Here is a 27873-nt window from a genome sequence, read left to right on the forward strand (position 1 = left end):
GAGAGTAATCTAGGAAACAGATGCCGAACATTATGAAGGTTGACGAGTATAATCTCGCAGCAAAATGGTAGGTCATTCTCATTTGCATTTATTAGGTATAAATGGGATTCAATTTTACCATTTCCTTTCATAGACATTGGACTCAAAGGAATTTTAACCACTTAATAAAATTAATTTTTGGAACAAAGCTTAGCAAGTTAAACCGTGTTTAAAGATTTTGTTCGCGGAAAATGACTTACAAGATTAATATTTTAATCACTTTGTATGAAGTTATCAGTGATCTAAACGTCGTCTCTTTAAGATTTCCACCGTCTTTGATTAACGTGTCAAAAGTTCCCTGATGTCAACGAATAAGAAATCGAATTATCTTTGATTGAAAATTGGGATGAAAGCAAGAAGTCGTCCAAATATAAATGGGAATTAAAAAAGCCAGCTGGATCAACGAGAATTAATTTCGTGCCAAACATTTAGGGATAGTGTTTTCAGGAATTGGTATTTGCCTAATTAAAGTACATATACTAGGCGTATTTTTAATTTTGATACTTTTTTATCAATGATTAGGTAAATTTAAAAAAATAAATTCATGTAACTAAGTCCCTACTTTTCTGCTATGTGTGTTGGATAAGTATGCCCCTACGTTTAAAGAATAAATTTCATGTTTTTCCTTAATACCACTTTAGAAGTTACTTAACAGGTATTAAGATAATAAAGCTGATATAACAGTAAAAAAATAACAGTACTGTTTTATAATATTTCAATCAATAAGTGTAATAATGCTTTCTACTTCGATAAATATTTTCATTATAACTCTTGTTTCAATTGGTTTGATCGCCTGATTACGCTCATTGAGAGAGTTATAAAGCTAAAATATGAAATGAATTAATTATTAAAAGAGCTTTCAAAATATACCCGTTGCCAGTTTAAATTTCATCACTTATAATTTATTAATTATGTTTCGATAGTTATTCGTTTTTACTAAATCTACAGCGAGCTGCAAAACTGCATACCCACTTAATGAATGAATCCCATTCATAAAATGGTTATGCACTTTTGCAGCTGTGTGTAGGTACACTGTGTAGTTGTGTACGTACACTAACAATACCAATGCAATCTTTATGATTTATCGGCCTCCTAGCCTAGTGACTGCCTACGAAGCTGGAGGTCCCGAGTTCTATCCTGGTAAAGGATGACTCACGTTAGACCGGACCGTGTCCGGGTCGGAGCTTCCGGCGCATCGTTTTCTATGGAAAACATTATACGTGATCGCCTGTCATGTCATATAGTAGTAGTGGTTGACCAAAATCAGCTGCAAATGGTGTTAAAGGTATGAAAATCGGCACGATTAATCTTTAGGCCATTTGAATCAATTTGACCCGTAGCACCAAAAAATAAAAACAAACGGAAAGGAGTTATGACGTCATCTTTTTTTGTATGGAAAAATAAAAAAAATTGTTCAGAAACCTATCGTGTATGGAATTAAATGAAAGGGCGTTTTGAGCCGGTTCTAAAAATATATCACATTATTATATTTCCGTCACTTGCATTCAATTGAAATAAAAATAATTTTCAAAACATACCAAGTTTGGGCTCCTCCAGATACGAAACCGTTGAATTATTTTTTGCAAAATATACCTCAAGTAATACCCAATATCCTCATATTTAACCCCAAGAAATTAATTTCGAAAATATTTGGTTTTAGTATTATTTTTTAAATGTTTATTATTGCAAATTGTAATCTATCAATCCATCAATGAAACGGCGTCCTAGCCTAGTCGATAGTGACCCTGCCTATGAAGCAAGAGGTCCCAGGTTCGAATCCTGGTAACGGCATTTATTTGTGTGTTCATCATCATCATCACACAAATAAATGCCCATATACAAATATATACAAGCCCTGGTAAGGGCATTTATTTGTGTGATGATGATGATGAACACACAAATAAATGCCCTTACCAGGATTCGGACCTGGGACTGCCTGCTTCATAGGCAGGGTCACTATTGACTAGGCTAGGAGGCAATTTCATTGATAGATTGATAGATCACAATTTGTAATAATAAAAAAAATTAAAATAATACTGAAACTAAATATTTTCGAAATTAATTTCTTGGGGTTAGATATGAGGATATTGGGTATTACTTGAGGTATATTTTGAAAAAAATAATTCAACGGTTTCGTATCTGGAGGAGCCCAAACTTGGTATGTTTTGAAAGTTATTTTTATTTTAATTGAATGCAAGTGACGGAAATATAATAATGTGATATATTTTTAGAACCGGCTCAAAATGCCCTTTCATTTAATACCACACACGATAGGTTTCTGAACAATTTTATTTATTTTTCCATACGAAAAAAAGATGACGTCATAACTCCTTTTCGTTTGTTTTTTTTTTTGGTGCTACGGGTCAAATTGATTCAAATGGCCTAAAGATTAATCGTGCCGATTTTCATACCTTTAACACCATTTGCAGCTGATTCCCGAATTTCAGGTTGTACCGCTATCGCTAATAGAAATGTAAGCGCCGGAAGCTCTAACATGGCCCGGTCTAATGTGAGTAATCCTTTATTGAGCTAACTGTCGGGCTAGGTCGATTCGTGTAAGATTGTCCCATAATATATATGTTTTTTATTATGTTAGGTTATAATGTTATCTTATCTATGTATGTTATCTAGGTGGTGTATGCTGTGATGAAGAGTATCGCTTGGTGCGTCACCTTATGCAGAATTACGACGCTTCAGTGCGCCCCGTGGAAAACTCCTCGCATCCTCTCCTCGTTACCTTCGGAGTCTCACTCCATCACATTATTGATGTGGTATGTACACAGTACACATGAGCCGATTTTTGAATTTCGAACGCTCGATTTCGCGATTTTCCCTTCAATTCATCTCCACTACTACTTAAATTGAAGGGATGTTTATAAAAACAATATTACTGACTACACTGGTTGACACCTGAAACCTTAGAGAATATAACCAAACGGAGTGGCCATTAACAGGCGTTCCCCTCTGTCGAAAATAGGCGGCCAATGGTCAACCACATGTCAACCACACATATGGACTGACGTTTATCTGACATGACGTACCTATACATTTGATGTGCCCCTCCCCCGCAAAAAACGGCAGACTATTATGTAGGTACCGAAAATTATAGACATGGCGTCTCCGTTGGTTATATCCTCTAAGCCTGAAACGATTAACAATGTTCTTAAAAAAGTGTCAACCGCTCTAAGCAGTTATGTTGTTTTTGTAAACATCCCTTCAATTCTACTAATAGAATTGAAAACGAGTGGTCAATACCATCAATATCTATCTCGTATGTCAAATTATCAATTCGCCATTTTCCACAGACTTTCGAGTGACGAAATCGACCGCACAAAATTCAAAAATAGGCCTCCAGATCTCAAATATCAAAAGTGCTACCAAAATCGGAATAATCACACTCGAATCGAAATCGGACGGCACTCAAACTTATTTGCTTTTGTAACAGTATATTCCAAAATATGATCACCCACCGTTTCTCCTGAATGCAGCCTTATACCTTTTTCACACTTCAATTACTTAGTGTAGGTCATGATAGCGTCGGGTGAGAATACGTTTGTACCATACGCCACTTACAATACTTACATGGTTTGCAGAAGAGCGAAAACAAGCAAAAAAAAATTTTAATTCGGAAAATTTTACATTTAGGAAATATTGAACATATTTATCAGTTAGGCACATATGTTTACTATTTAAAGTACCAAACAAATATTGTGAATACAGTGGTAATCATGAAATAAAAGCGTTTTTATGACTGCCATATCCGTTTTTGATGAGTAAATGTTAAACGTATGACTAATGTATGATATGACACAAAAGTTGTGGATATGTCACACTTTTGTGATAATTTTCTGTAACAAAGTGTAAATATCCTATAGTAAAATGCGGATATGGCAAAACATTTTTCAAAAATAGTTTTTTTCATAAACCGATTAGTGTCAATTATAGCTAATTTTTGATTATTTTAGGAATCACTAAAAAACGATTTTCTCAAAAATGGATATGGCACAAACGTATTCTCATCCGACGATTAGATCTGTGGGTAGGTAAAGTACATATTTGTTGGCCCTGATTAGAGTGATTAGCACGTCTGGTGTCTGGCTGGTGAACAGACATTGTTGTCGGGACAGCATAATTAATACAGGTTGAGACCTAAATTATGTTACTGGCCTTGCTATACGGCCTATTTGTACGAAAATCTAACCAAGGAGTGTGAGAAGAGTGTCAAGTTTCATCTCATCAGCTCAAAAAGGGGTATTTCTTCGCTGCTCTTAAACAGTAAGCAAAATTGGAATTTGCTTTCTGCACGAGACTAAGTGTCAGTAAAGAGGCATTTACATTTAAATGTCATTTGTCGGCCTTATTTAAATTGAAATACTTATATACCATTTGTTCTGTCCTCTGTCCCTGAGACAAAAAACGTTCAAACGTCACTCAACCGTATTTTAACGGTTCATAATAGACCCCCGACAAAGTCAGGACGCATCGTTCAGGGGGCTTAGCCAAGTATGAGAATCTTTTGTGCAGAAAACGAAAGGATGCGTCTCTCTATTACTTTTCCATATTAGTGCGATACAGACAGATAACGTTTCGTTTTTTTTGCGAACGGTTATTGGTGTACCTTAGTTAGGCCCCAATAAATTCATATTTTTAGATTATCACGCATAAAATATACATATATAATCTTATTTTAATTACAATTTAAACGTGCAATATCTTGGTAAAATAGTAAGCAAATACCTAGGTAAAGTTAGACCAAGAAAAGTCTGCAGCAATTTTGACAGCCCACGCAGTGCCAGTGTTATTTTAAACGTCAAACTTCTATGAAATTATGACGTATAAAGTATTTCCCAACGCTCCTTAAAAGTTCCCGATTTAACTGTCAAACTGAAGTTCCTTATTTCCATATCATTATTTCGTTAGAATTTCTTTCTTTTTTTTGGTGTTTTATTGTGTATTTTCCTCCCACTGCTACGGTGAAACATTGTACATATAGGTATACGTTTGTGCCATATTGTGCGACACGAGATCAATGTTATTTACATTTCGTGCTTTTGGATACCCTTATACCGGGTGTGGCCTGAAACACGAGAAAATAATTAAAACATAGATTGTACTCCTCAAACGGTGACATTTTGTTCAACAGCTTTTAAAAATTATGAAGTATTTAGACTCCCTATTTTTCATACAAAATAAATATTATCTTCAATGGACGCCATCGACACACGCCATTATCATTGTGACTGACGTTCCTTGTCACGCCTTAAACATAACAAAATTTGCAATACATTGCGTCTTAGAATAAACTTTAAAGTGTATTAAAATTCAAACCACAAGTTATTTTTAAAAGTCGCTGAACAAATGTTGGTCAGTATGAGGAGTACAGCTTACGGTTTAATTTTTTGCTCATATTACAGGCCACACCCGGTAGAATCTTTTATTTTTATTATTATTTTAAGAAATATCGACGTATTTCCTTTTTTACACAATATATAATTTACACAATATATAATATATATCGATTTATCTGGTATAATATCAATGTTAGAATTGCTATCAATTACACGAAAAAAGGGTGCTTATCAAGACCGAAAAAACCTGTGCAATGATCAAAGAAGATTTTGAAAAAGAGCCTCATTATCCGGTGAATATGATCAGTGTACCTAAGTATTTACACGCGTCTGTGAACCTCAGTACATAACCACCCCTTAATTAAGGAATGTGTATATATTTACCCTGAGGCAAGTTCTTGAATCTCGCATTATGTTTATTATGTATAAAAATATTAAGTAGACAACATTACGAGTATCTTAGAATTTAGGTATAGTCTCACCAAACAAAGTCTGCAGCGGATTTGATAGCCCACACAGTGTAAGTGTTATGTATACGTCATAATTTCATAGAAGTTTGACGTTTAAAATGACACTTGCACTGCGTGGGCTATCAAAATCGCTGCAGAATTTTCACGGGATGACTATAGGTACCTACAATACCAGAACGCCTCGCCTTCGCGTAGGTAGACCTTTTTACCAGACAATGCAATGAGGGTAATGTGGTTTATTTTATTTAAAAAGATGTTTTTTCGTTTAAGAAATAAATTGCAGAATAAAGCATTAACTTTTTCATGTGATTAATAAATTCTTATCATCTATTGAGAATACTATTATCAACATTAGTCTCTTGTCCCCGTTAAGGGGCCCACCGATTTACAGTCCACCGGACGGTATCGGCCTGTCAGTTGTTTGGAACTGTCAAAATTTTGTTCTAACTGACAGGCCGACACCGCGATTTAGCGTACATATCGACGTTCGGTTCGTCAGTCGGGTAAAAATCCATACTATCCATACTAATATATATAATATTATTAATATTATAAATTAGAAATTAATATTATAAATGCGAAAGTGTGTCTGTCTGTCTGTTACCTCTTCACGCTTAAGCCGCTGAACCGATTTAGTTGAAAATTGGTATTTTGAGTCCCGGGGACATAGGGTAGTTTTTATGTCGGAAATCATCACTGAAGAGAGTACAAAGGGGGGTGGAATTGAAAGAGTTAATGCATTGCCTAATAATTGAAGTAAGCAATGCGCGAATTGAATGATTGCTATTAGCATTATCCAGGCCTACCTACTTTAGCTGCCGTCACTAATTCCGCGCAGACGAAGTCGCGGGCAACAGCTAGTAATCTATGTTGATTAAACTATTCTACACTTTCTACAGACCTTTAAACAAATGGAATGCTATTTTGGACAAATGCTGGTTAAGTGGGCGCAACTAATTCAATCGATCGATCAAATCCCGCTTTGTATTACAATTCTTCGATTATCGGTGACATTTGAAGAGGCCATAATTTGTAGAGTAGATCAACGTTCGGTAGACATTTTATCAATGGTCATTTGTTTCTGCGGGCGGACCCGCACCGTACGCTTTGAGCCATTTATCAACAATATACCGGGTGTGGCCTGTAACAAATAATTAAAACATAGATTGTACTCCTCAAACGGTGACACTTTTGTTCTACAACTTTTAAAAATTATGAATTATATAGACTCCCTATTTTTCATACAAAATAAATATTATCTTCAATGGACGCCATTGCCACGCCATATCTTTGTGATTGACGTTGCTTATCACGCCTTAAACAAAATAAAATTCGCAATACATTGAATCTTAGAATAAACTTTAAAGTGTATTAAAAATTAAACCACAAGATATTTTTAAAAGTCGCTGAAGAAATGTTAGTCAGTGTGAGGAGTACAGCCTAAAGTTTAATTTTTTGCTCATATTACAGGCCACACCCGGTATATGAATTGTTGGAAAACAAACAAGTAATGCTCGATATGAGGTTACCACGCCCGTTGTTTAGAGCTTAGTTATTTACGTTAGATTAAAATTTGGGAACGTGATCGATACGATAAATAAATGAACGAGCTTAACGTAACACAACAGAACCCTTCTAATTGAAATTCTGTATTCAAGATAGACAAAGGAAAATGTTTTTTTTAGAACTATTTTTATGTCACTTGTCAATTAATAACCAATAAATTCAATTAAATTTTTGATATAACCCAATAATTTTTCTGACTTACATACTGTTGCGAACGCAACCTTTATTTGTATAAGACTAATGCAGTAGCTAAACGCAGCCGTCGGGCTCGGCTAGTATTTGGAAGCTTTTTCTAAAGCACCAATAGGAGCGCTCCACATACCATGACTGTATCGCGGCCAATTAGAGGCACCTAACTCTTAACCACCATTTCGTACATTCAAATTATACAAATCACTCTTTCATCAGCCTCTGTACAATAACCACACCACTTCTACATTTACCTATTTTAGTCAAGGAACCCTTGTAAACCAGAAACTTTGGAAAATTATAATAGTTTACTTCAAATCGAAGCTTTTTATTTGAGTCGTCGAGATCCTGACCTGGCCGCGTAGCCAAGATGCCAATCGCTAACGCTCCGTAGCGATCGAAACGCAACTGTCACTGTCACACTAATGGGGAAGAGTGATAGAGATACATAATGCTTTTCGTTGTCGAAGCGATAGCGATTGTAACCTTGGCTAGGGGGCCTGCACGGCGGCTACACATACGATAATTTGCAAGTAGTAATACCTAAATTAAAATTGTAGTTTACAATTAATATATAAAGTTTACAAACGTATAATATACCTAAAAGTCAGAGGTAAATAACCAGTTGCATGTTTAATACCATACCAAGATCTAAATATATTCCAAACAACTAAGTTATTGGTGATTCCTTTGAAGACAGGTAACTTTTTGTCTGAGTTTGCACTCTAGTTTTGCAAGAAACACGGTTAATACGGCTATACATGTGTAGGAGGTAACACACAGCGGTTTTTTTACAGCGATGCAGCCGCGATACAGGTGCAATAGTGTCGCTGGTCATATACCCTTCCACACAACACGTAAACATGATTCTGCATCGCTACTCGATAGTGGATACATAGGTAAAGGGATAGCTACTGAGTGGCTGCAGAATGTTTCTAAGTACATATAATATTTGAGGTTATTTTTATCAAACACATTTTTATATATGATAATAATTGACACCATGGCAACAATGGCCATAAAAGACTGTCAGTTATTTAGATGTATAACTTAAATATGCGGGTTGGGTTGCTTAGGCTTACTTATGTTATTGCGTTATGAATATATGATCAGAACCTTATGGTAGTTTCCGGGATCTCACAAAAAATGGGAAAATAATGGTAACGCGTTTAGGCAAAAAAGGGCCAAGTTCGGGAAAACCATATATTTTAGGTAGTTTATTTAGTTTAGATATAGTTTGTATTATAATTTTTTGGTAGTAAAGTTATTATTGTGATAAAAAAATAAAAAGTGTCATTTTACATTGTACCTACATCGCAATTTAAACACAATAAGCATAATAAAATCATTTTTAAATTGTATACAAGTAGTTTGATTACCACACTTACTAGTGCAGCATTTTCTGGAGACTTGATTTATTTTGTCACGTTATCATTTCTGTTAAAATAAAAGCATTTATATTTTTGCTAATACTCATTTTCAGATGTAAATCGGTTTAACCTTTAGGAGGTGTTGATTCAAGTTTGTGTTTGATAATGTTTATTTTAAACAAAATATGAGCTAAAATGTGTTTGTAAACTCTAAATGTTTACAAATGAGACCAACTAGCGAACTGAATTTGAATAAAAATTAAATTCATCAATTTGTCACTGAACGCGATGACAATGTTGGTTTAAGTAGAACACGCTTTGCTAGCTATTTTAGGAAGTTGGAAGGGAAATGATGAATTTCCGCCGCCAGCGTCTCATTAAATGAAATAGGTGCCTTACCACGTCAATCTCATTTTCTTATTGGTAACTTCGAAAATATAAGACTATTACAGAAAATTGTTGAGGATTATCGGATAGGAGAATAAATATTTAGAATAAAGGGGGGAGGGTTGTTAGTATAACTTCAGCCTATAACGTACCTATATATCCCAAATGAAAAAGTCCAGGATTTTCATATATTTTTTCCAGTTTTCCTGCGCTAATAAGAACATTATTCTTTTAAAAATGCCTATAGTAGATTGTTGTCTAGGGGTAGCACTCATGGAGGTACAACAAGCTGAAACATGTCATGCCTACTCAAAATTAAAAATAATTAAGTACTTAATAATTATTTATCTGATATTCATTTCCGCGATCTCCGATTATCGTAAGTTCCTATGTATTTATTTTATGTAGTAGATGATTCTTAGCTAAGTGCAATAAAAGTGAAATGAACGAAACTTGGCTAACATGTATAGTTATATTTTTTTAAATTTCGTATACCAAATTTGCTGTGTATGCTGTTTATCTGTATTTTACAAGGTACGTGTGATGTGTTGTAGGTACGTCAGACGGAATTTCATATACCTAAATATATGCTTTTTTTCATGTAGTAGGTACGTCAAACGGAATTTCCTTCCTATACATGCATTTTTTTTCGATTACTTTAAAAGTATCTCACATGAATATGGAGATATATATGCCCATAGGAAACATCTCATTCACCTCATCTGTCCCTCGAGATAAGCATAATATATTGCTTGGAGCGAACTCATAGGAATAAGGTGGCAATTCTTTTTATACTTTAGGCAATTTCTTCGAGGCCTTTTATAGGGCAAGTTGGCACATCAAGATGTCATTCAATCAACATTCAATTTCTATTTTCATCGATTGTAAGTAAGGCAAAATAATGTAAGAAGTAATTTTCACTAAAATTGTGGTTACTAAAACAAGTTTAATTGAAAGATATTGGTGTAATTTTGATACCTATAGATTCGTTATATATTTCTATTTCTGCTTTTCCTCATCAAGACTTTTCTGGTGGGATTATTACAGAAGCGCGAGACTCACTTGGCTATCTGATTCCAAGAATTAACGTATTTATACAGTTTTACGAAAGTAACTGCCGTTCGACCTTTTAACCCGATGGGAAACTAAGCCGTTTTGTAATTAATCGTTATGAAAAAGTTCAATTGTTAAAAGCTCTGAAGCAGTCTAAAGACTTGTAAATTATTGATTGCTGAAAGCCAACGCTGCATGATATCAACGCTTCATCGTATCTGCTAGACCACCGAAGTGTTTGTTTATTTAAAACTACATAAGCGCGCGGTTGTTGTATGCGCTTACCACTACGTTTACCGTGTAAAACAACATTGCGTCATTGAATTAGGTATCTAATGTAAAATGAAATTTTTCCTACATTCCGCTGGTCGCTCTTTAGGTACCGCACAAAACCACGGCGCGCTTTAGAACCCGTACTCATACGGTTTCGTCACAAAAGTGAGCACAAATATGTTTTAGATTTATTTTATAGATATAGATACATATGTGTTGTTCTAAATTATACTTATATGCACGATAATGAATGCCCTGAATGGGCACAATGCACGTATGCCAAACGGCGCAACACAGCACAATGCATGCATTCATCGCCACTGATTAAACTGTCTCTATTATCATTTTCACCGCATATTTCGGTCCCCGCAATTAGTTCTGAAGTTTTTTAATAAACTTCCTTAATGAGTCTACTAAAACGCTATTCTATAATAGGTTATTTTTCTCGCGGATAGAATCAGCTATTCTGTATTGAACATTAAATCATGTAAGGGATTATGTACAAATCACGTAAGGTGTTTTTGGCTTCTTTTTTCTCGCAGCAATACAGTTACAAATTGGAACTTAACCTTTATAAGGTATAGGTACTACACGATCAATAAACATAAGTAGGTACTCATACTTTTATAAGTTAATAATATGGAATACCAACAAACAGTCCATATCCTACGACATTAATATCCTCATCACACTGTAATTTGAAAACTTAATGAAAGGTAGGGTTCCAGGAATATGATTATTATCGTACCTAAAGAATATTTTTCGCAAAACAACTGCGTTCCTTTCCCTACCTTCATTTTAATATGATCATGTCATACCAGCGACTAAGCGCAATATAAAATCTCTCTGTAAGTTTGCTTCTATAAGAAAGGGGTTTGTCGAACGAACATAAGATTAGGTACAGACAGTATCAAAAGTAACGGATGAGACTGTGCGTGAAAAGTATCTATCATTCACTAACAGCTTAACTCAACGAGATCTGTCTCTATACAAGTCTCTGTAGAACAATTCGGTTATGGCAGATTATTTATTAAAATACGATAGTAAATTAGTAATTAAATAAAACGGTAAAAATAATGCACAGTCAGCATCAATAGTAGCGTATTGAAACAACGCGCTAAAAGTATCTGCCATAATCGAATTGTAAATTCATAATAAAGTATAATTAATTTATGATGAATAGAGAGAGGTGATTGAAAGTAAGTATTTGGTGTAAAGGTAATGATTAAGCCAAAGGTATGATGCCAATGGCATTTAAAGATATACCTTAGCCACACTTTTGGCCTATCCTCGTGTAGATGGCGACACTTTTTGACATTTAACACATATCAGTGAAAGAACAAGGATCAAAGTCCAATGGCGTTCAAAAAGTTTTAATCATGTGTCGAAAGATGGCAGTAAATTTACTGTGGCCACAAAAATTACTTTGACAATCCTCTATACTAAACTCTCTTTGGTATTACTCAGGCAGCCTATTAAAATAATCCGTGTGTAGCAAAACAAATGATACTATTGTGATACTCGCAGTGCCGGATTTAGACATTTGCCGCCCGTAGGCTATGTCGATTTTGCCGCCCCTATCCACCTCGCTTATAGCTTTTTAAAGTACTTTCCAATCAAAGGCGTTTAATTTGATAGTACAACGCACCATAGTCATATTAAAATGCATATAAGGTGATGTCACTAGTCTAGATACAGGTTTATATGAGCCGTTTTTGTCAGCCAATGACGATGCAACCTCGTTATATTTGACTGATCTGATACTGGTGGGTACTGCTGGGTTTTAGCCATTGAGAATCAAGGTGAGGCATTGGCAGTCAGGCTGGATACAGCTAAGGAGTTTGGTCGGGTCTGGCATCGAGTGCTCGAGGGACTATGCTCTCGAAATGGCTTATATTGATGGGCCACAAATAATGGGCGTAAATAAAAACGCGAGCGTAGCGAGCGCGAAATTTTTTCGGTAGAAATAGTGCAATTTGATAGAAAATGGTAACATATTTAAGTGTTACTGTCAGTCCTCACTTATGGTGCTCAGACTTGGTCTTTGACGGAAGCTCAGAAGTCCAAACTCGGGGTTTGACAGAGAGCTGTGGAGCGCAGCATATTAGGTGTGAAACTAAGGGATCGCATCCGGAACCCCACGGTGCGCTCTAAAAGTCAGATAATTGATCTAGCTCGAAAAGCGGCCAAGCTAAAGTGGGACTGGGCTGGTTAGGTCTGCCGCATGCCGAACAACTTGTAGGCCAAGTTAACCACAAAGTGGGTGCCCCACGAGCCAAACCGGGGAACCGGTAGACCTCGTCGGCAATGGCGGGATAACTTAGACTCTTTGAGAGACTGGCCAGATGTAGCTCAAAACCGGGACGAGTGGAAGATCCCATCAATAATGCTCGTAAATAAAAATGCGAGCGTAGCGAGCGCGAAATTTTTTCGGTAGAAATAGCGCAATTTGATAGAACATGGTCATGGGCGCCGCCAGGATTACTTTCAGGGAGGTGCATATGTGTAATAGAAGCACTCGATGCCGTCATTTAAGTACTTACGTGTCAATGTTATTAATAATACTTAATATGCAAGTTTATTCAAAAAATAACATAATAATGCTGGCGCAGTCAGGTAAAAAATATATATTTTCTATTTTTTCCTACGTGTTTTCTTTCCTGCCAGAGGGGTGCAAGTGCACCCCCTTGCACCCCGCTGCCGGCGTCCATGAACATGGTACATTTTTAGGGTTCCAAGGATTCTTAGGATCACTTTGTTGTCCGTCCGGCCGTTTATCTGTATCAATATAAAGGGTCTTGACATGACAGAGGGCGGCAAAATCGACAAATAAAGCCTATTATTTAAATTTTACAAATAATTAGGGGAGCGGCAAAATTCTGGTCAACCCTATCTGAACAGCGAATAAAATATTTTTTTGAACAAAATTTGCCGCCCCCTAAAATCTGCCGCCCTAGGCTTCAGCCTACTCAGCCTAGTGGTAAATCCGGCACTGGATACTCGTATGAATTGAAATGTAGCTATGAATTTGTTTTCACATTTTGTTGTTTATAACAGGAAGAAAAAGATCAGTTGCTGACAACAAACTGCTGGATCACGCAAGTATGGATGGACTATCACCTCCGATGGAATACGAGCGACTTCGACGGAATCGGCGTCATAAGGATACCTTTCGAGAGGGTGTGGAAACCTGACATTATTCTTTACAATAAGTAAGTCGCTCATTTTCGTTACTAAATGTGAGAATTAAAATAAAACTGAAGTTATAGCTGACTCAACCTAATTTGTCTCTAACAAAGAAAGCACCTACATTAAATTTTATAATCAAAAATCAATATTATCACAAGGTAATTATTTGTAACTGTGAGTAGGTACTTTAGTTTCTGTTAAATCAGTGAAGCTCCATATTGCTTTAGTTTCACAGTACCATAATGCTTTTGTATTTTAATAAATCCGCTAGAGAAATTCTACCGTATTATTTACATAAATAATCCGTAAGAAGCTGTATCAATTTTCACTAAATAGACAAAATTAACTAAAGAAATAGGACACCGCAAAAGTGAAATCGGGAATTATTAGCGAGAATCCCTACCAGCTTGTCTCGGGTACTGGGGAGCGACTATTGAATTTCGATCGCTTGATTTCGTTTTTTTTTTTATTATTATGAATGGGCTTACTCATGGCCACAGACTAGCCGAGGCGTAGACGTGGCCTACGATGGAGCGAGCTCGCCCAGAAGGTGCCTGTTCACTCTTGATTTGAAGGTTGCCGGGTTATAAGAACACGGAAATATAGACGCCGGCAAGGAATTCCATTCCTTGGCAGTGCGCATAAGGAAAGTAGAAGCAAAGCGCTTCGTGCGAATTGGTGGAATATCTACCAAGTAAGGATGGAAACCGGCCGTGCGTCTAAAAGTCCGATGGTAGAATGGGGACGGTGGAATGAGCTCGTGTAGCTCTTGGGCACACTCCCCGAAGTGCAACCTGTAGAATACCGACAGGCTGGCGACTTTCCGCCGATGGGCCAAAGACTGAAGCTTAGCCGTTAGCTTCTTGTCGCCAATCATCCTCCTGGCTCTGCGCTCCACTGAGTCCAAAGCGGCGAGTTGGTATTTAGCTGAGCCATCCCACAGGTGGCTGCAATACTCCATACACGACCGGACTTGAGCTTTGTAAAGTGTTAGAAGCTGTCCAGGTGTGAAGTATCGCTTCACCTTATTTAGGACGCCCAGCTTTCTGGCCGCAAATCGCAATCGTCATTCGAAAATCTGTGGGAAACGGACAAATGCTAATTTTAGAAATACGAGCGATAGAAATTGGGAATCGAGTGGTATTGACCACTCGTTTTCGATTCTATTAGTAGAATTGAAATGCCTAGTAGTGGAAATATTATTGATCGATATACAAGAAATCGAATGGCCAAAATTCAATAATTGGCCCCGTTTAATGATATCTCCACTACTAGGCGTTTAAATTCTACTAATATAATAGAAATCGAGTGGCCAACTAATTCGCCGTTTTCCACCGATTTTCGAGTGACGAAATCGAGCGATCGAAATTCAAAAATCGGCCCCGTGGCCGGCGGCAATTTTCATCATTTTACAGGCATTTTACGAACGGACGCTCCTTGAGTTTTGTCTTCAAAATTTGCATACCACACCAACAATGGAGTTGAAATTTGCCATAAGTACCTTTGAAACACACTAGTAATTGCCATGGTGACAAAACTAGTATCAAATGTACCGGTAGATGAATTTTATTGCCCAACTCGCCACTTAATATCCGAGTTTATAAACAAATACTTATCTATTAGAATTTTTATAACCTTAACGAGTATTTCTGAAAACCGGTAGGTATTTAAAAACATTTAAGCGGCGATGAAACGGGAACAAAAAAGACACAATCCAATCCAAATTTTAGTCTAGCCGAAACAAGTTATTGGAAGGTTTTTAATAATCAAACAGTATTTTATTTTATTAATTATGAACAACAATCTTGTACGGAAATCTACTTAAATTAAAAATTAAACAAGCTTATAATTCGGATTGTTTGCTATTACCATCAAAGGCCGAAAGATAAAAAGGACAGCGTTAATTGAAAAACAGTGATGGCAATATCATGGTATGGTTTGAATTTTATCATAAATTTTTTACGCATGTTTTTTTCTAGTAACTGGGTTGGAAAAAATGTATAAACGCAACAATTTACCTTCATTGCTTAATTACGCATTATAAATAGTACCCTAACCTAGTCGGTAGTGCGTCTGTGAAAATAAGTATTAAATCCAGTGTTAATTTTCCAGCGCGGATCCCAACTACCGTTCCGCGGTTATCAACACGAACGTGATCGTTCGTCACACGGGCGAAGTGACGTGGCTTAGTCATGGCATCTACGTGTCTGTGTGTGACATCAACGTGGAACAGTTCCCGTTTGACGTGCAGCTGTGCACCATGAAGTGGGCCTCATGGACTTACGATGGTTTTCAGGTATATCAAATTTAAGTATAAGGTCAAGTACGTGATCTACACGATCATGGTAGTTCGTCTCGCGGGCGAGATGATGTAAAATATGGTAATACCGGCTACCGTAGATGTAGTGTAGTGTACATCATCATCATCATCATCAAGCATATTACCATTGGTGTAGTTTAAAGTAAAATAAACGAAATACTGAAATGAAATTCATCAACGAGAGTGATTTACACCAGTAAATAATGTAGGTAATATATTTCTGCCTAGGAGAAATAAATAATCCTTTAATAAATCGTTCAATGGCCCCTTTTCATCAGGTATCTGCTGTATTCAGTGTTTTAATCACGAGATAGCACTTAATACCGAGAAAGGTGTTATCTTACATTTTTAATTACGAAAGAAGGGAGTTTTTAACTCAGTTTTGTGAAGTAAAACAATACAAAACCGAGGCTTAGCGGGATACCTGAAGAGGTAAATTTTACATTCAAAATGTTTTCCTCATTTGTTGGAAATATGCATGAATAAAAGCTGTGTCCTCATTTAAATGGACTGAGCTGAAAAGGTTATGGCATGAAATCTATTTTTAAGCGAAGCGGTGCAGTGAATTTGTATAACTTAGGTACACAACTGATATTCTGTTGTTATGAATACCAGCAGTTGGATACACATACATGACTCTATTTATCTCGTATGAAATAATCAACATGTTTCTAGCGATTTACCTATACAATTAGGTTATGTAGGTACCTAACGACTGAACAGAAACACCTTTTCATAAAGTGTAATCTTTACTAAAAATATAAGTATTTTTTAAAGTGGAACCTGCCTGATTCCATATGGACCCATGTGATTGAATTGCTCATAAAATTAATTAATCGTTATTGCCAGCTAAGAGACGAAATATTGTTTAAACTCTAATTGCTAAGAAGCGGTGTCGAGTAAATTAGAAATACCGCGATACGAGGATATTAATGTTAGCAGTAAATCACTGCCTTCTACTGCGGTGAGTTGCATGGCCGACCGCTACGACTTTCTTGGAAAATATTATTTTAATCCTGCATAAAACTGCATTGTGCAAAACTAAATGCAAACGCTTTTAAAGTACATACCTACTTGTATTTGAATCAGTGACACGAGTATGAAACTGAAATAAAAATTATTTAAAGAGTGGTGGGTTGAGTTGAGATCGTTAGGGTAGAGAGAGATAAATCGCATTAATTTTTCTTTGACGGTATTAGATATACCCACGTTTTATGTCAACACGACATTATTTATTTTAACAAAACTGGATTCATTTGTTATTTGGTCTGCGGCGGGTAAAAAGGAGCTATAATCTTATGATTAACAAAATCGTTTTCATCCGATTTTCACAGTAATCTGAATAAAAGCAAACAAAATTAATCGTGTGTACCCACGTGCGTGCCATCATATATTTTGACCATCTTGTAACCAATATACTCGTATGTTTAAGGCAATATTCAAACTATATCATTACCTAACCGCTCAATAGAATAATACATTTTTACACATGATACTCGGCCTCACGGGGCTCACCTAATCTAATCTACTTACTTAGTAGATATTCTGAAATATCTACAAAGATTTCACTTCGAAATTAATGGGGCCTCGGAAACAATGTCTATTATTAATTTTTAAATTAAATCGCTGTCTGAAAAAATGTCACGGAGAATATTTTTCAGCACAGCAGCTTTCATTTATCACTTCATCGTTCATTCATCTTTCTCTGGTTTTGAGAATCTAAGTTGACAGTGATTTTGAGAGCCCAGACTGTGCAAGTGTTATCTAAACGTCATGATTTCATAGAAGTTTATAATTTAATTTTGTGGCCAAAAGGCTAGCTTTTGAACGATTTTGGCGAAATGCGATTTCACAGTTCGGGGCGAACTACTAGTACAGTCAGCTAAGAAAGTGGTCTACCACTTTTCGAGTCTATCATCTGATTGTTAGAGTCGAAAAGTGGTAGACCACTTTGTTGGCTGACCGTACCTATTGTTTAAGTTTACTTATTAGGAGTACAAAGATTTTCTCGTATCATTTTCCGAGCATACCCGTATTACAACGACAACGACCATCTATCTGAACAGTGTACCAGTAGAACAAATGTTTGTTAGAGAAATTTAATCCTGAATAATAATAATATCGATTAGTATAATAAAATGGGGAGTGTTTTTTTTTTATTTTACTTGGTTCGAGTCCCGGGCGAGGCAAACGAGTTTTAGAGAATCATTGAATGTAGTTTTGTTTCTTTTTAAAAATAAGTAAAATAAGCCAGGTTAAGCATTTAAGGTAGTTTCCCTCTAGGGCCCGACTTATCTTTCCACACTGTATAGGTACCTACCTATAGTAATACCTACCATGTGTTTCCCGAAAATGCAAATGTATACAGATTTTCATGGTCATGATTTATCATGAATAAGGAAATTTTTAATTTCACGGAGCGCTGCACAAATTTGATACGGCGTGCCAATAGTCATATTTACCTCTGAGAAAGTGAGTTTATTTATGTACTTACCACTGATTAGTTTTAGTTTACAGCACCATTTTTTTCTAGTTAGGTAAGTAGTTAGGTAGGTAGTTTAGTATTAATTAGGATCGGGACAGGTAGCACGCTCTCGTTTCAGAGGCCAAGATTCTTTGGATTGCTGAGCCAAAATAGTTAATTAGTTAGGTACCTATATAAATCCCAATGTAAACCTATTAAAATATTAATTAAGTATTAAGTATAGTATTAGGAGACTCCACAGTCAAATAAAATGTAGGTAGTTTTGTGGAGCATTGTCCTTAACAAAAAAGTTGTATCTTCTTGTGTAATAAGTAACTAAATATAAAAACCGGGCAAGTGCGAGTCGGACTCGCGCACGAAGGGTTCCGTACCATAATGCAAAAAAACAAAAACAAAAAAAACCAAAAAAAAAACGGTCACCCATCCAAGTACTGACCCCTCCCGACGTTGCTTAACTTTGGTCAAAAATCACGTTTGTTGTATGGGAGCCCCATTTAAATCTTTATTTTATTCTGTTTTTAGTATTTGTTGTTATAGCGGCAACAGAAATACATCATCTGTGAAAATTTCAACTGTCTAGCTATCACGGTTCGTGAGATACAGCCTGGTGACAGACGGACGGACGGACGGACGGACAGCGAAGTCTTAGTAATAGGGTCCCGTTTTACCCTTTGGGTACGGAACCCTAAAAAGGTAAGATAAGTAGTCTTTATTACATGAAATTCAAAATTACCTTATTCCGTTAAAATAACATGTAGGTATATCAGAGTAATGTAACTCTAAAAGTCATGTTACTCGGGTGTTTATTTTAGCTTTATCTTGTATTTATTACCTATGCAGTGATAACAACACGAGTGTTTATATATAAGATGTGTCGTGTGTGCATAATAATAAGTATTACGTTTGCACGATATTTCTTCTATATTGATTTGATCATGAATCACGCAAAATAATAGTGTATTAACATTGTAATCATAAATTGTTTTTGGCTTGTGATCCCGACAAGCGTGCCCATGACACGTATATACGCGTCAGTCAAATGATGAATGGATGTACCTATGAAAACTTGAGCCGCCGAGATTCGGAAAAAGTTTGCCACGAAAAACCTTGGCCCGAAAGAGTTTGAGGTATTTACTTACAATACAAATACTCTTTATTTCACACGTCAATAAAAGAAAACAGAAATACAAACAGAGGTAAACAACAGGCGGCCTTATCACTAAAAAGCGACCTACCTATTTACTTCTAATCAAAAGATTCCGGAGCCGAATAATTTTATTTATTAAAAAAAAAAAAGATAAGTGTGATATAATATTTAATGGAGATAACAGTGAATTTTGACCCTTAACATGCAGAAAAACAAACTTTCACAGCTTAATACAAGCAATAAAAGAAATCAGAAATGAAGTTTCGAAACGAACATTTCTTTCATACCCGGCCTGAGCCATTGCACCGAGAATATATACGACACAAAGTAATCAAAAGTGCCATGTAAGTAGGTATAGGTAGTATCACGGAAGTGTGACCGTGCTTCGAATCTAAACTTGTATCATATAGGAAACCGCCTTGAAGATGTCTACCAGACAAACTGCTGTATTCGAACTTCAAGATATTCACAAGAGACGACACGTACTAGATCCATTCTAGATACGTTACAGTTTAGATATCAACTAGTTCTCTTTTGAAGCGCAATTCGGGCAACCAATGTCACTTTTACGTTAGATAGAGTAAGATGTCTATTAGATGTGAATTGGATCTCTAAGTCATATCCTGTGGAAATCGTTCAAGAGTATCTCAGGAATCGCGAAAATGTCAAATTTGACAGGTTAGATCTTAAACATATCGTTATCGTATCTTGGTGATGTCTAAAAGATGTCTACCAGATGTCTATTTCATAATCCGAATCGGGCCCTTAGTTAAAGCAATCAAATGCTATTCTGATAATACTGATACTACGTTAATCACAAAACTCTACCGTGATACGGTTGAATTTAAACTAACTATTATTTTCCTAATGGAGCTCAGCTTGTGTAAATTGCGCTAATCGCTAGCATCGAGAACTGTACGCTCTGTGGCTGCAGATCTTAAACATAGGGTTATCGTATCTAGGTGATGTCTACAAGATAGGTATCTAATAGATATTTATTTCAAAATCCGAATCGGGCCCAAAGCCACCTGGCGGATCATAACGAAAGTCAAGGCCGACATTTACATCTAAAGTGCAGCAATAAGGGAATCACAATGGTTTAAAGCAGTCTCCAAACTTACCTGAGGGCCATATTGCGCCCCTGAAACATCGCGCGGGTAACGTCGTGTCTGGCTGCTGCTGTTATGGCTCCTCTACACGATGGGCCAACGCCGCCACTCCAAGGGACGCATTTATGCGTTAGAGGGAGCAAGTGATATTGCTATCTCATTCTACCACATGGCTGCGTCCCTTGGAGTGGCCGGCGTTGGCCCATCGTGTAGAGGAGCCATTAGGGCTGAACCCCTGGAGCCTGGCTCCCGCGAGCCGGACAGTTTGGGTGTCAGCGGGCCGGATTGGAATACGTCGCGGGCGGAATTTGGCCCGCGGGCCGGGATTTGGAGACCCACCATTAAAGCCTTGATTACACGCGGCGTACGTTGGTGCGTGCCTTGAATCGAGTTGCTGAACTAAGCGCGGGCTTCCATTACTCTTACGCTTGATTAAGTTTATAAATGTAATTACAAAATGAACATAATTAATGTCACGAAAAAAATTAATTATTTACCCTTTTAAGGCGTGAACACTTAACAGTTTATTAAAAGCTCAGCAAAGCCCATGTATTAGTATTACACATGGTGTAGCAGGCGTTCATAGGCTACGGTGAACACTTACCATAAATATACCCGTAGGTATACTTGTTTGCCAAAATATGATCAATACTCCAAATAGGAGATGGGTTAACAAAATTAATATAAGATTAAGAGCTAATGAAAGGAGAGTTTATCACCAAAAATGTGAGATAATAGTACATTATTGCAGAGGCCGGGAAAGGGCAATTCGTGGATGAGTTTCGATTTTGTCGGACGACGCGAAGCGGAGTCCGACAAAGAAGACGAATCCACGAATTGCTATTCCTGCCGAGGCATATATAGTGCTTTTCTCCAAACATGCGAGGAAATAAGCTAAAATAATTATTATTTAACCATCAAGCATCACTCAAATCAAACCTTCACATCCAAAATGTCAAAAACAATTTCCCTCTTTAATTCATTTTTAAAATTTAAAGTTACAAACTTATTCTGCCATTCAGTATTCGTTCATTCAATATAATTGTGCAATATAGTTGGTCAAACCAACTTTTCAGTCAGTAAGAACCAGGAAAACTATACCCAACCTTTTCTTTTGGGTGCTAGTACTAGTGTAAGACAAAGATAGTATGATTCTCTTTGTCTATGTTTGAAATGAGAAAGTCCTTTGACAAACTATATAAGCTTTATGAACACGGATGAGATTTAAAAAAAATATAAAAATAATCTTTGATTTTATTAAGCAGTATTCGCACGATCATACACGTGAAATGATAGCTGATCGGGTCGTGTAGAAGCGGCTCGCGGCAATAATAATTGGCCGTTTGCGTTTTTTATTATTAAAAAGTAAAAAACACTACAGTAATAAGTTATTACTGTAGTGTTTTTTACTTCCCGTCCGCTAGAACAGGACAGCGATAGTTTGATGTTTTTTAATTAGAGTTTGACATTAACGAAGAACTTCCCGTAGTATTTTTGCTACAGTAAGGTGAACATTTCCGAGCATATTGGAGAAAAAAGTTTTTATCCGTCAGCCCTGCGGCGAAAGAGGTCCTTGTGAATACAATGGGCCGCCTGTTTGCCTTTTAAATTACAACATTTTTTTCATTTTTACACCGAAAACAAACAGTGACTGCCAACATATTTTGCATGGTGATTAAATTCATTTTTAGGCAGTTTTTATTTTAGGATTTCGTGGGTAGCCAAAATGACTGAAAAGGAACCCGTATACCCATACAACCATTTCCAGTCGCCGTTACGACGCGGTGTAGACACATCTTGTGTCGACACCGTCTGTTTCGGTCACAATTCCAGTCGCAGAGTCGTCGCCGTGTCGACACAGTTACCAGAAATGGGGAAGGGTCGACACATGACACAAAGTGACATAAAGTGTGGTCGCCGTGTGCACACATTGTTACGAGTTTGCGACTACTTTATGCCAAAATCATTCGTTCATTCGTTCATTTTGTTCCTGTCAAATGGAAACTGTCAGATGGAAAAATAGTTAAATAAAAATAAGTGACATTAATACGCCATCTCTAAAACGGATTACAAGACGTAATTATATATTGTTTGCATTTATATTACAATAGGACTTAAATTATTATGGGGAATTAAACTGCTCGAGTGATTTGATAAACTAAGTGTAATATAATCAACGCGCCACCACATTGTTTTAGTTTAGCCGGAAATGAAATTGTTTACTTCTCAGTGCCTGTGTTCATAACTATATTATTTGATGCATTTTTAGTACTTCGATGCATATACTATACTTAAATAACAGAAATAACGCTTTACATACTACGAAACTTGTTAATTATGATGTATAAATATGGTTTAAGGCTGAGAAATATTGCAGTCACAAAGTAGTCGCAAATGTTTCGACTTTGTGTCGACTCTGTGTAGACACATGACACGCGCTGTCAAAAGTAATAACAAAGCTACTGGATTTGCAAAATGGCTCCTTGTGTTCATTTGTTTTCAGATATTCTCAAAGTGTAAAAATGCCGTGGTCAGAGATGGGACTTAATAGATTAACTGTTTATTCGACTAATTAATGGAATAAAAAAAGTTAATCCTCAAATTTTAATCGCGATTAGTTTAGTCGACCTAACATAGATAGAAATTGAATTAATCTGAATATTAATCGAATAAATTATCGATTAATTCTCGGTTGGAAGTTGACAGGGGCTATTTTTGTACGTAAAAATAATAGAAATATCTTGCATGCAGATGGTAGCCAAACACTTTGTCATAAAAGTCGAGATGGGTGTCGATGGGGGTTTTAGGGAGTGCCGATTTCGAAAATGATGACCATTTTGGAATCCAAAATGGCGGCCATGCACTGTGTCATAAAAGTCGTCATGGATGTCGTTTTATACGTTTTAGGGGGCCCCAATTTTGAAAATGATGACCATTTTGGAATCCAAAATGGCGGCCATGGACTATGCCATAAAAGTCGTCATGGGTGTCGTTTTATAGGTTTTAGGAGGCGCAGATTTCAAAAATGATGACCATTTTGGATTCCAAGATGGTGGCCATGCACTATGTCATAAAAGTCGTCATGGATGTCGTTTTATAGGTTTTAGGGGGCCCCGATTTAGAAAATGATGACCATTTTGAAATTAAAAATGGCGGCCATGCACTATGTCATAAAAGTCGTCATGGGTGTCGTTTTATAGGTTTTGGGGGGCGCAGATTTAGAAAATGATGACCATTTTGGATTCCAAAATGGTGGCCGTGCACTATGTCATAAAAGTCGTCATGGGTGTCGTTTTATAGGTTTTAGGGGGCGCAGATTTCGAAAACGATGACCATTTTGGATTCCAAGATGGCGGCCATGCACTATGTCATAAAAGTCGTCATGGATGTCGTTTTATAGGTTTTAGGGGGCCCCGATTTAGAAAATGATGACCATTTTGAAATTAAAAATGGCGGCCATGCACTATGTCATAAAAGTCGTCATGGGTGTCGTTTTATAGGTTTTGGGGGGCGCAGATTTAGAAAATGATGACCATTTTGGATTCCAAAATGGTGGCCGTGTACTATGTCATAAAAGTCGTCATGGGTGTCGTTTTATAGGTTTTAGGGGGCGCAGATTTCTAAAACGATGACCATTTTGGATTCCAAGATGGCGGCCATGCACTATGTCATAAAAGTCGTCATGGATGTCGTTTTATAGGTTTTAGGGGGGCTTTCGAAAATGATGACCATTTTCGATTCCAAAATGGCGGCCATGCACTATGTCATAAAAGTCGTCATGGATGTCGTTTTATACGTTTTAGGGGGCCCCGATTTAGAAAATGATGACCATTTTGAAATCCAAAATGGCGGCCATGCACTATGTCATAAAAGTTGTCATGGGTGTCGTTTTATAGATTTGGGGGGCGCAGATTTAGAAAATGATGACCATTTTGGATTCCAAAATGGTGGCCATACACTATATCATAAAAGTCGTCATGGGTGTCGTTTTATAGGTTTTAGGGGGCGCAGATTTCGAAAACGATGACCATTTTGGATTCCAAGATGGCGGCCATGCACTATGTCATAAAAGTCGTCATGGATGTCGATTTATAGGTTTTAGGGGGCCCCGCTTTCGAAAATGATGACCATTTTGTAATCCATAATGGCGGCCATGCACTATGTCATAAAAGTCGTCATGGGTGTCGTTTTATAGGTTTTGGGGGGCATAGATTTCGAAAATGATAACCATTTTCGATTCCGAAATGGCGGCCATGCAGTATGTCATAAAAGTCGTAATGGCTGTCGTTTTATAGGTTTTAGGGAACGCAGATTTCGAAAATAATAACTATTTTGGAATCCAAGATGGCGGCCATGCACTATGTTAAAAGTCGACATGGATGTCGTTTTATTGGTCATGGTCATCATTTTCGAAATCTGCTCTTCCTAACACCTATAAATTAACATCTATGACGGCTTGTATGACAAAGTGCACGGCAGACATCTTGGAATCCAAAATGGTCATCATTTTCGAATTCTGCACTCCCTAAAACCTATAAAACGATATCCATGACGACTTTTATGACAAAGTGCACGGCACACATCTTGGATTCCAAACTGGTCATCATTTTCTAAATCGGCACTTCCTAAAACCTATAAAACGATATTCATGACGACTTTTATGACAAAATACGTAGCCGCCATCTTGGATTATAAAATGATCATCGTTTTCGAATTCTGCACTCCCTAAAAGCTATAAATCGACATCCGTGACGACGCAAGTTATCTTTATTTTCAGATCTAACAAATTACTACAGAATACAAAGGACAAAAAAGAAGCGAGGAGGTAATGAAACAAGCAAAAATACAGATGATTCCTCGACGCAATTGGATGCTTCTTAAATTGTGTCCAGATTTTTTTGTCATAAAAGTTTTTATTTTTCACATATTACTCTCACAAGTTCCGTGACATTTCGACCTTGTAATTTTTTAAGTAAATGTTTTTGTTTATCTATGAGGATCTCACTAGAATAATATAATTAGGGACTGCTCCCGGTACTGGTTTTCTATACAAACACAGTAACGGAACCGGGAATTCCCGGTTCTCTTCATACAAACTCAGTACCGGGAGCATTCTCTAAATATAATCAAGGTATGTTTATATTTGATGATTGAAATAGTAACGCAAAAAAAATATTATATTTGTGTCTTATATTCCTGCCGAAGACTTTTATTTTTCCTTTTCCTTCTACACAAGTTTGGCCAAGTAATAAGAATTTAGGGCTCTCAATTTAATTTTGACTTCTACAACAGTAAAGCTACGAGGCCATGTTTGGTATCGTTTTCGTATAAATTCGCAGTACCAAATTTAGTTATGGTATCACATTAACACCATTCCAAAGTAAAAACATATAAACTTATTAAAATACTTTCTTTTAAACTCCTCTTCACGCTTAAACTGCTGAACAGTTTTAATTTAAATTTAGTACACATATATTTTGAGTCCCGAGACAGGACATAATAAGTTATCTCAAAAATCATCCTTTAAAGGTGTGAAATGAGGTGTAGGGGGGAATTCAGAATTGACTTCTTGAAGTGAATACTGTTTAAGTTTAGGTTTGAAGTCATGTTTTTTTATCATTTTTAACTAAATCAAAGATGTAGACCATCCCAAATTTAATATAAATCGGTTCAGCGGTTATTGATTTCCCGTACAAATTTCCACGCCACTTTTCATACCTTCAAAAGATGATTTTGGTTATAAGATCTATCCTATGTCCTGTTCCGGGACGCAAACTATTTCTATACCAAATTTCAACGAAATCGGTTCAGCGGTTAAGCGTCAAGAGGAGTTTTAAATAAACCGGCCAAGTGCGAGTCGGACTCGCGTATTAAGGGTTCCGTACATTAAGTCCGACTCGCGCTTGACTGCACATTTCTAATAGGTTTTCCTGTCATCTATAGGTAAAGAACTGTTTTGTGTATTCAGACGGACAGACATACTCACGCACGAGTGATCCTATAAGGATTCCGTTTTTTGCTTTTGAGGTACGGAACCCTAAAAATATTTTTTTTAATTTTGTGGAATGGTGTCAATGTGATACACTAAATGGATTCAGCAACCCAGATTTATACGAAAACGATACCATACACGGCCTAGCACCTTCACTGATGTAGATATATCAAGATAAAATTGAGAGCCCTAAATAAACTTTCAAGAGCGGATATCTCAAAAACTATTCAACATATCGAAAAAATGACTGAATAAACTTGTAACAAATTAAATTAACTTTCATTTTGTATAAGTGGCCATGTCGCTAAGATGCATAGTTTCCGAGATATAATTGAAAAACCGGAAAATGGGACCTTCAAAGCCCCCTCTCTTCCCCCCGCTCAAGGGCTACGGCCGGGGACTTTTGATATGTTCACCTCCTAACTTGTCCAAACCAAGTTACAGAGTCAAAAATTGTGTTCCGAGCATTTCCCTCTACAACTTTTTGGAGCATTCGTTGGCTGACCTAAGTAGCTTATTGCATTTCTTTAAAAACTTTTCTGTAAAAGGTTGACGGGTGTTGGGTGTTTATATGGTTTTGGTCGATTATTATCATTTGCATCGCCCATGATGACTTACTAGAATTACTTACGAGCACACGAGACACTAATAGTAGTTTGACAAACCTTGGTTTTCAAGAGGTATTTTATATTGACATTTGCTGTCACAAATTTGCTGTCAGATTTAGTCGCAAACCGCACGCAAAGTGCACACAAATGTGTCGACACCTTGTTACGGAAAAGTGTACACACGGCGACGACACTTTGTTTCGAAACAATTCTAGACACATTGTGTGGACTCTGTTACGACACATCTGACATTTAGTTACCACTTTGATGATTCTGCGACTGGAATGGTTATATGGGTAGTTTCGCTATGTCACTCACTGCGCCTCGC

At 36.8% G+C, this 27873-nt stretch overlaps 1 protein-coding gene across 1 annotated transcript in view; it reads left to right on the forward strand.

Moving 5' to 3' along the window:
- Window positions 1–2676: 2676 nt before the first annotated feature.
- Window positions 2677–27873, forward strand: part of LOC134680197 (neuronal acetylcholine receptor subunit alpha-10-like) — an 81422-nt gene continuing 56225 nt past the window's right edge. Inside the window, exons 1-3 of the mRNA XM_063539278.1 lie at window positions 2677–2810; window positions 13753–13907; window positions 15997–16180. Of these exons, the coding sequence (XP_063395348.1) occupies window positions 2715–2810; window positions 13753–13907; window positions 15997–16180 (435 nt within the window). The 5' untranslated portion in view covers window positions 2677–2714. The remainder of the gene's footprint in view (window positions 2811–13752; window positions 13908–15996; window positions 16181–27873) is intronic.

Source organism: Cydia fagiglandana, chromosome 3 (assembly GCF_963556715.1).
Source record: "Cydia fagiglandana chromosome 3, ilCydFagi1.1, whole genome shotgun sequence".
Lineage (NCBI taxonomy): Eukaryota > Metazoa > Arthropoda > Insecta > Lepidoptera > Tortricidae > Cydia > Cydia fagiglandana.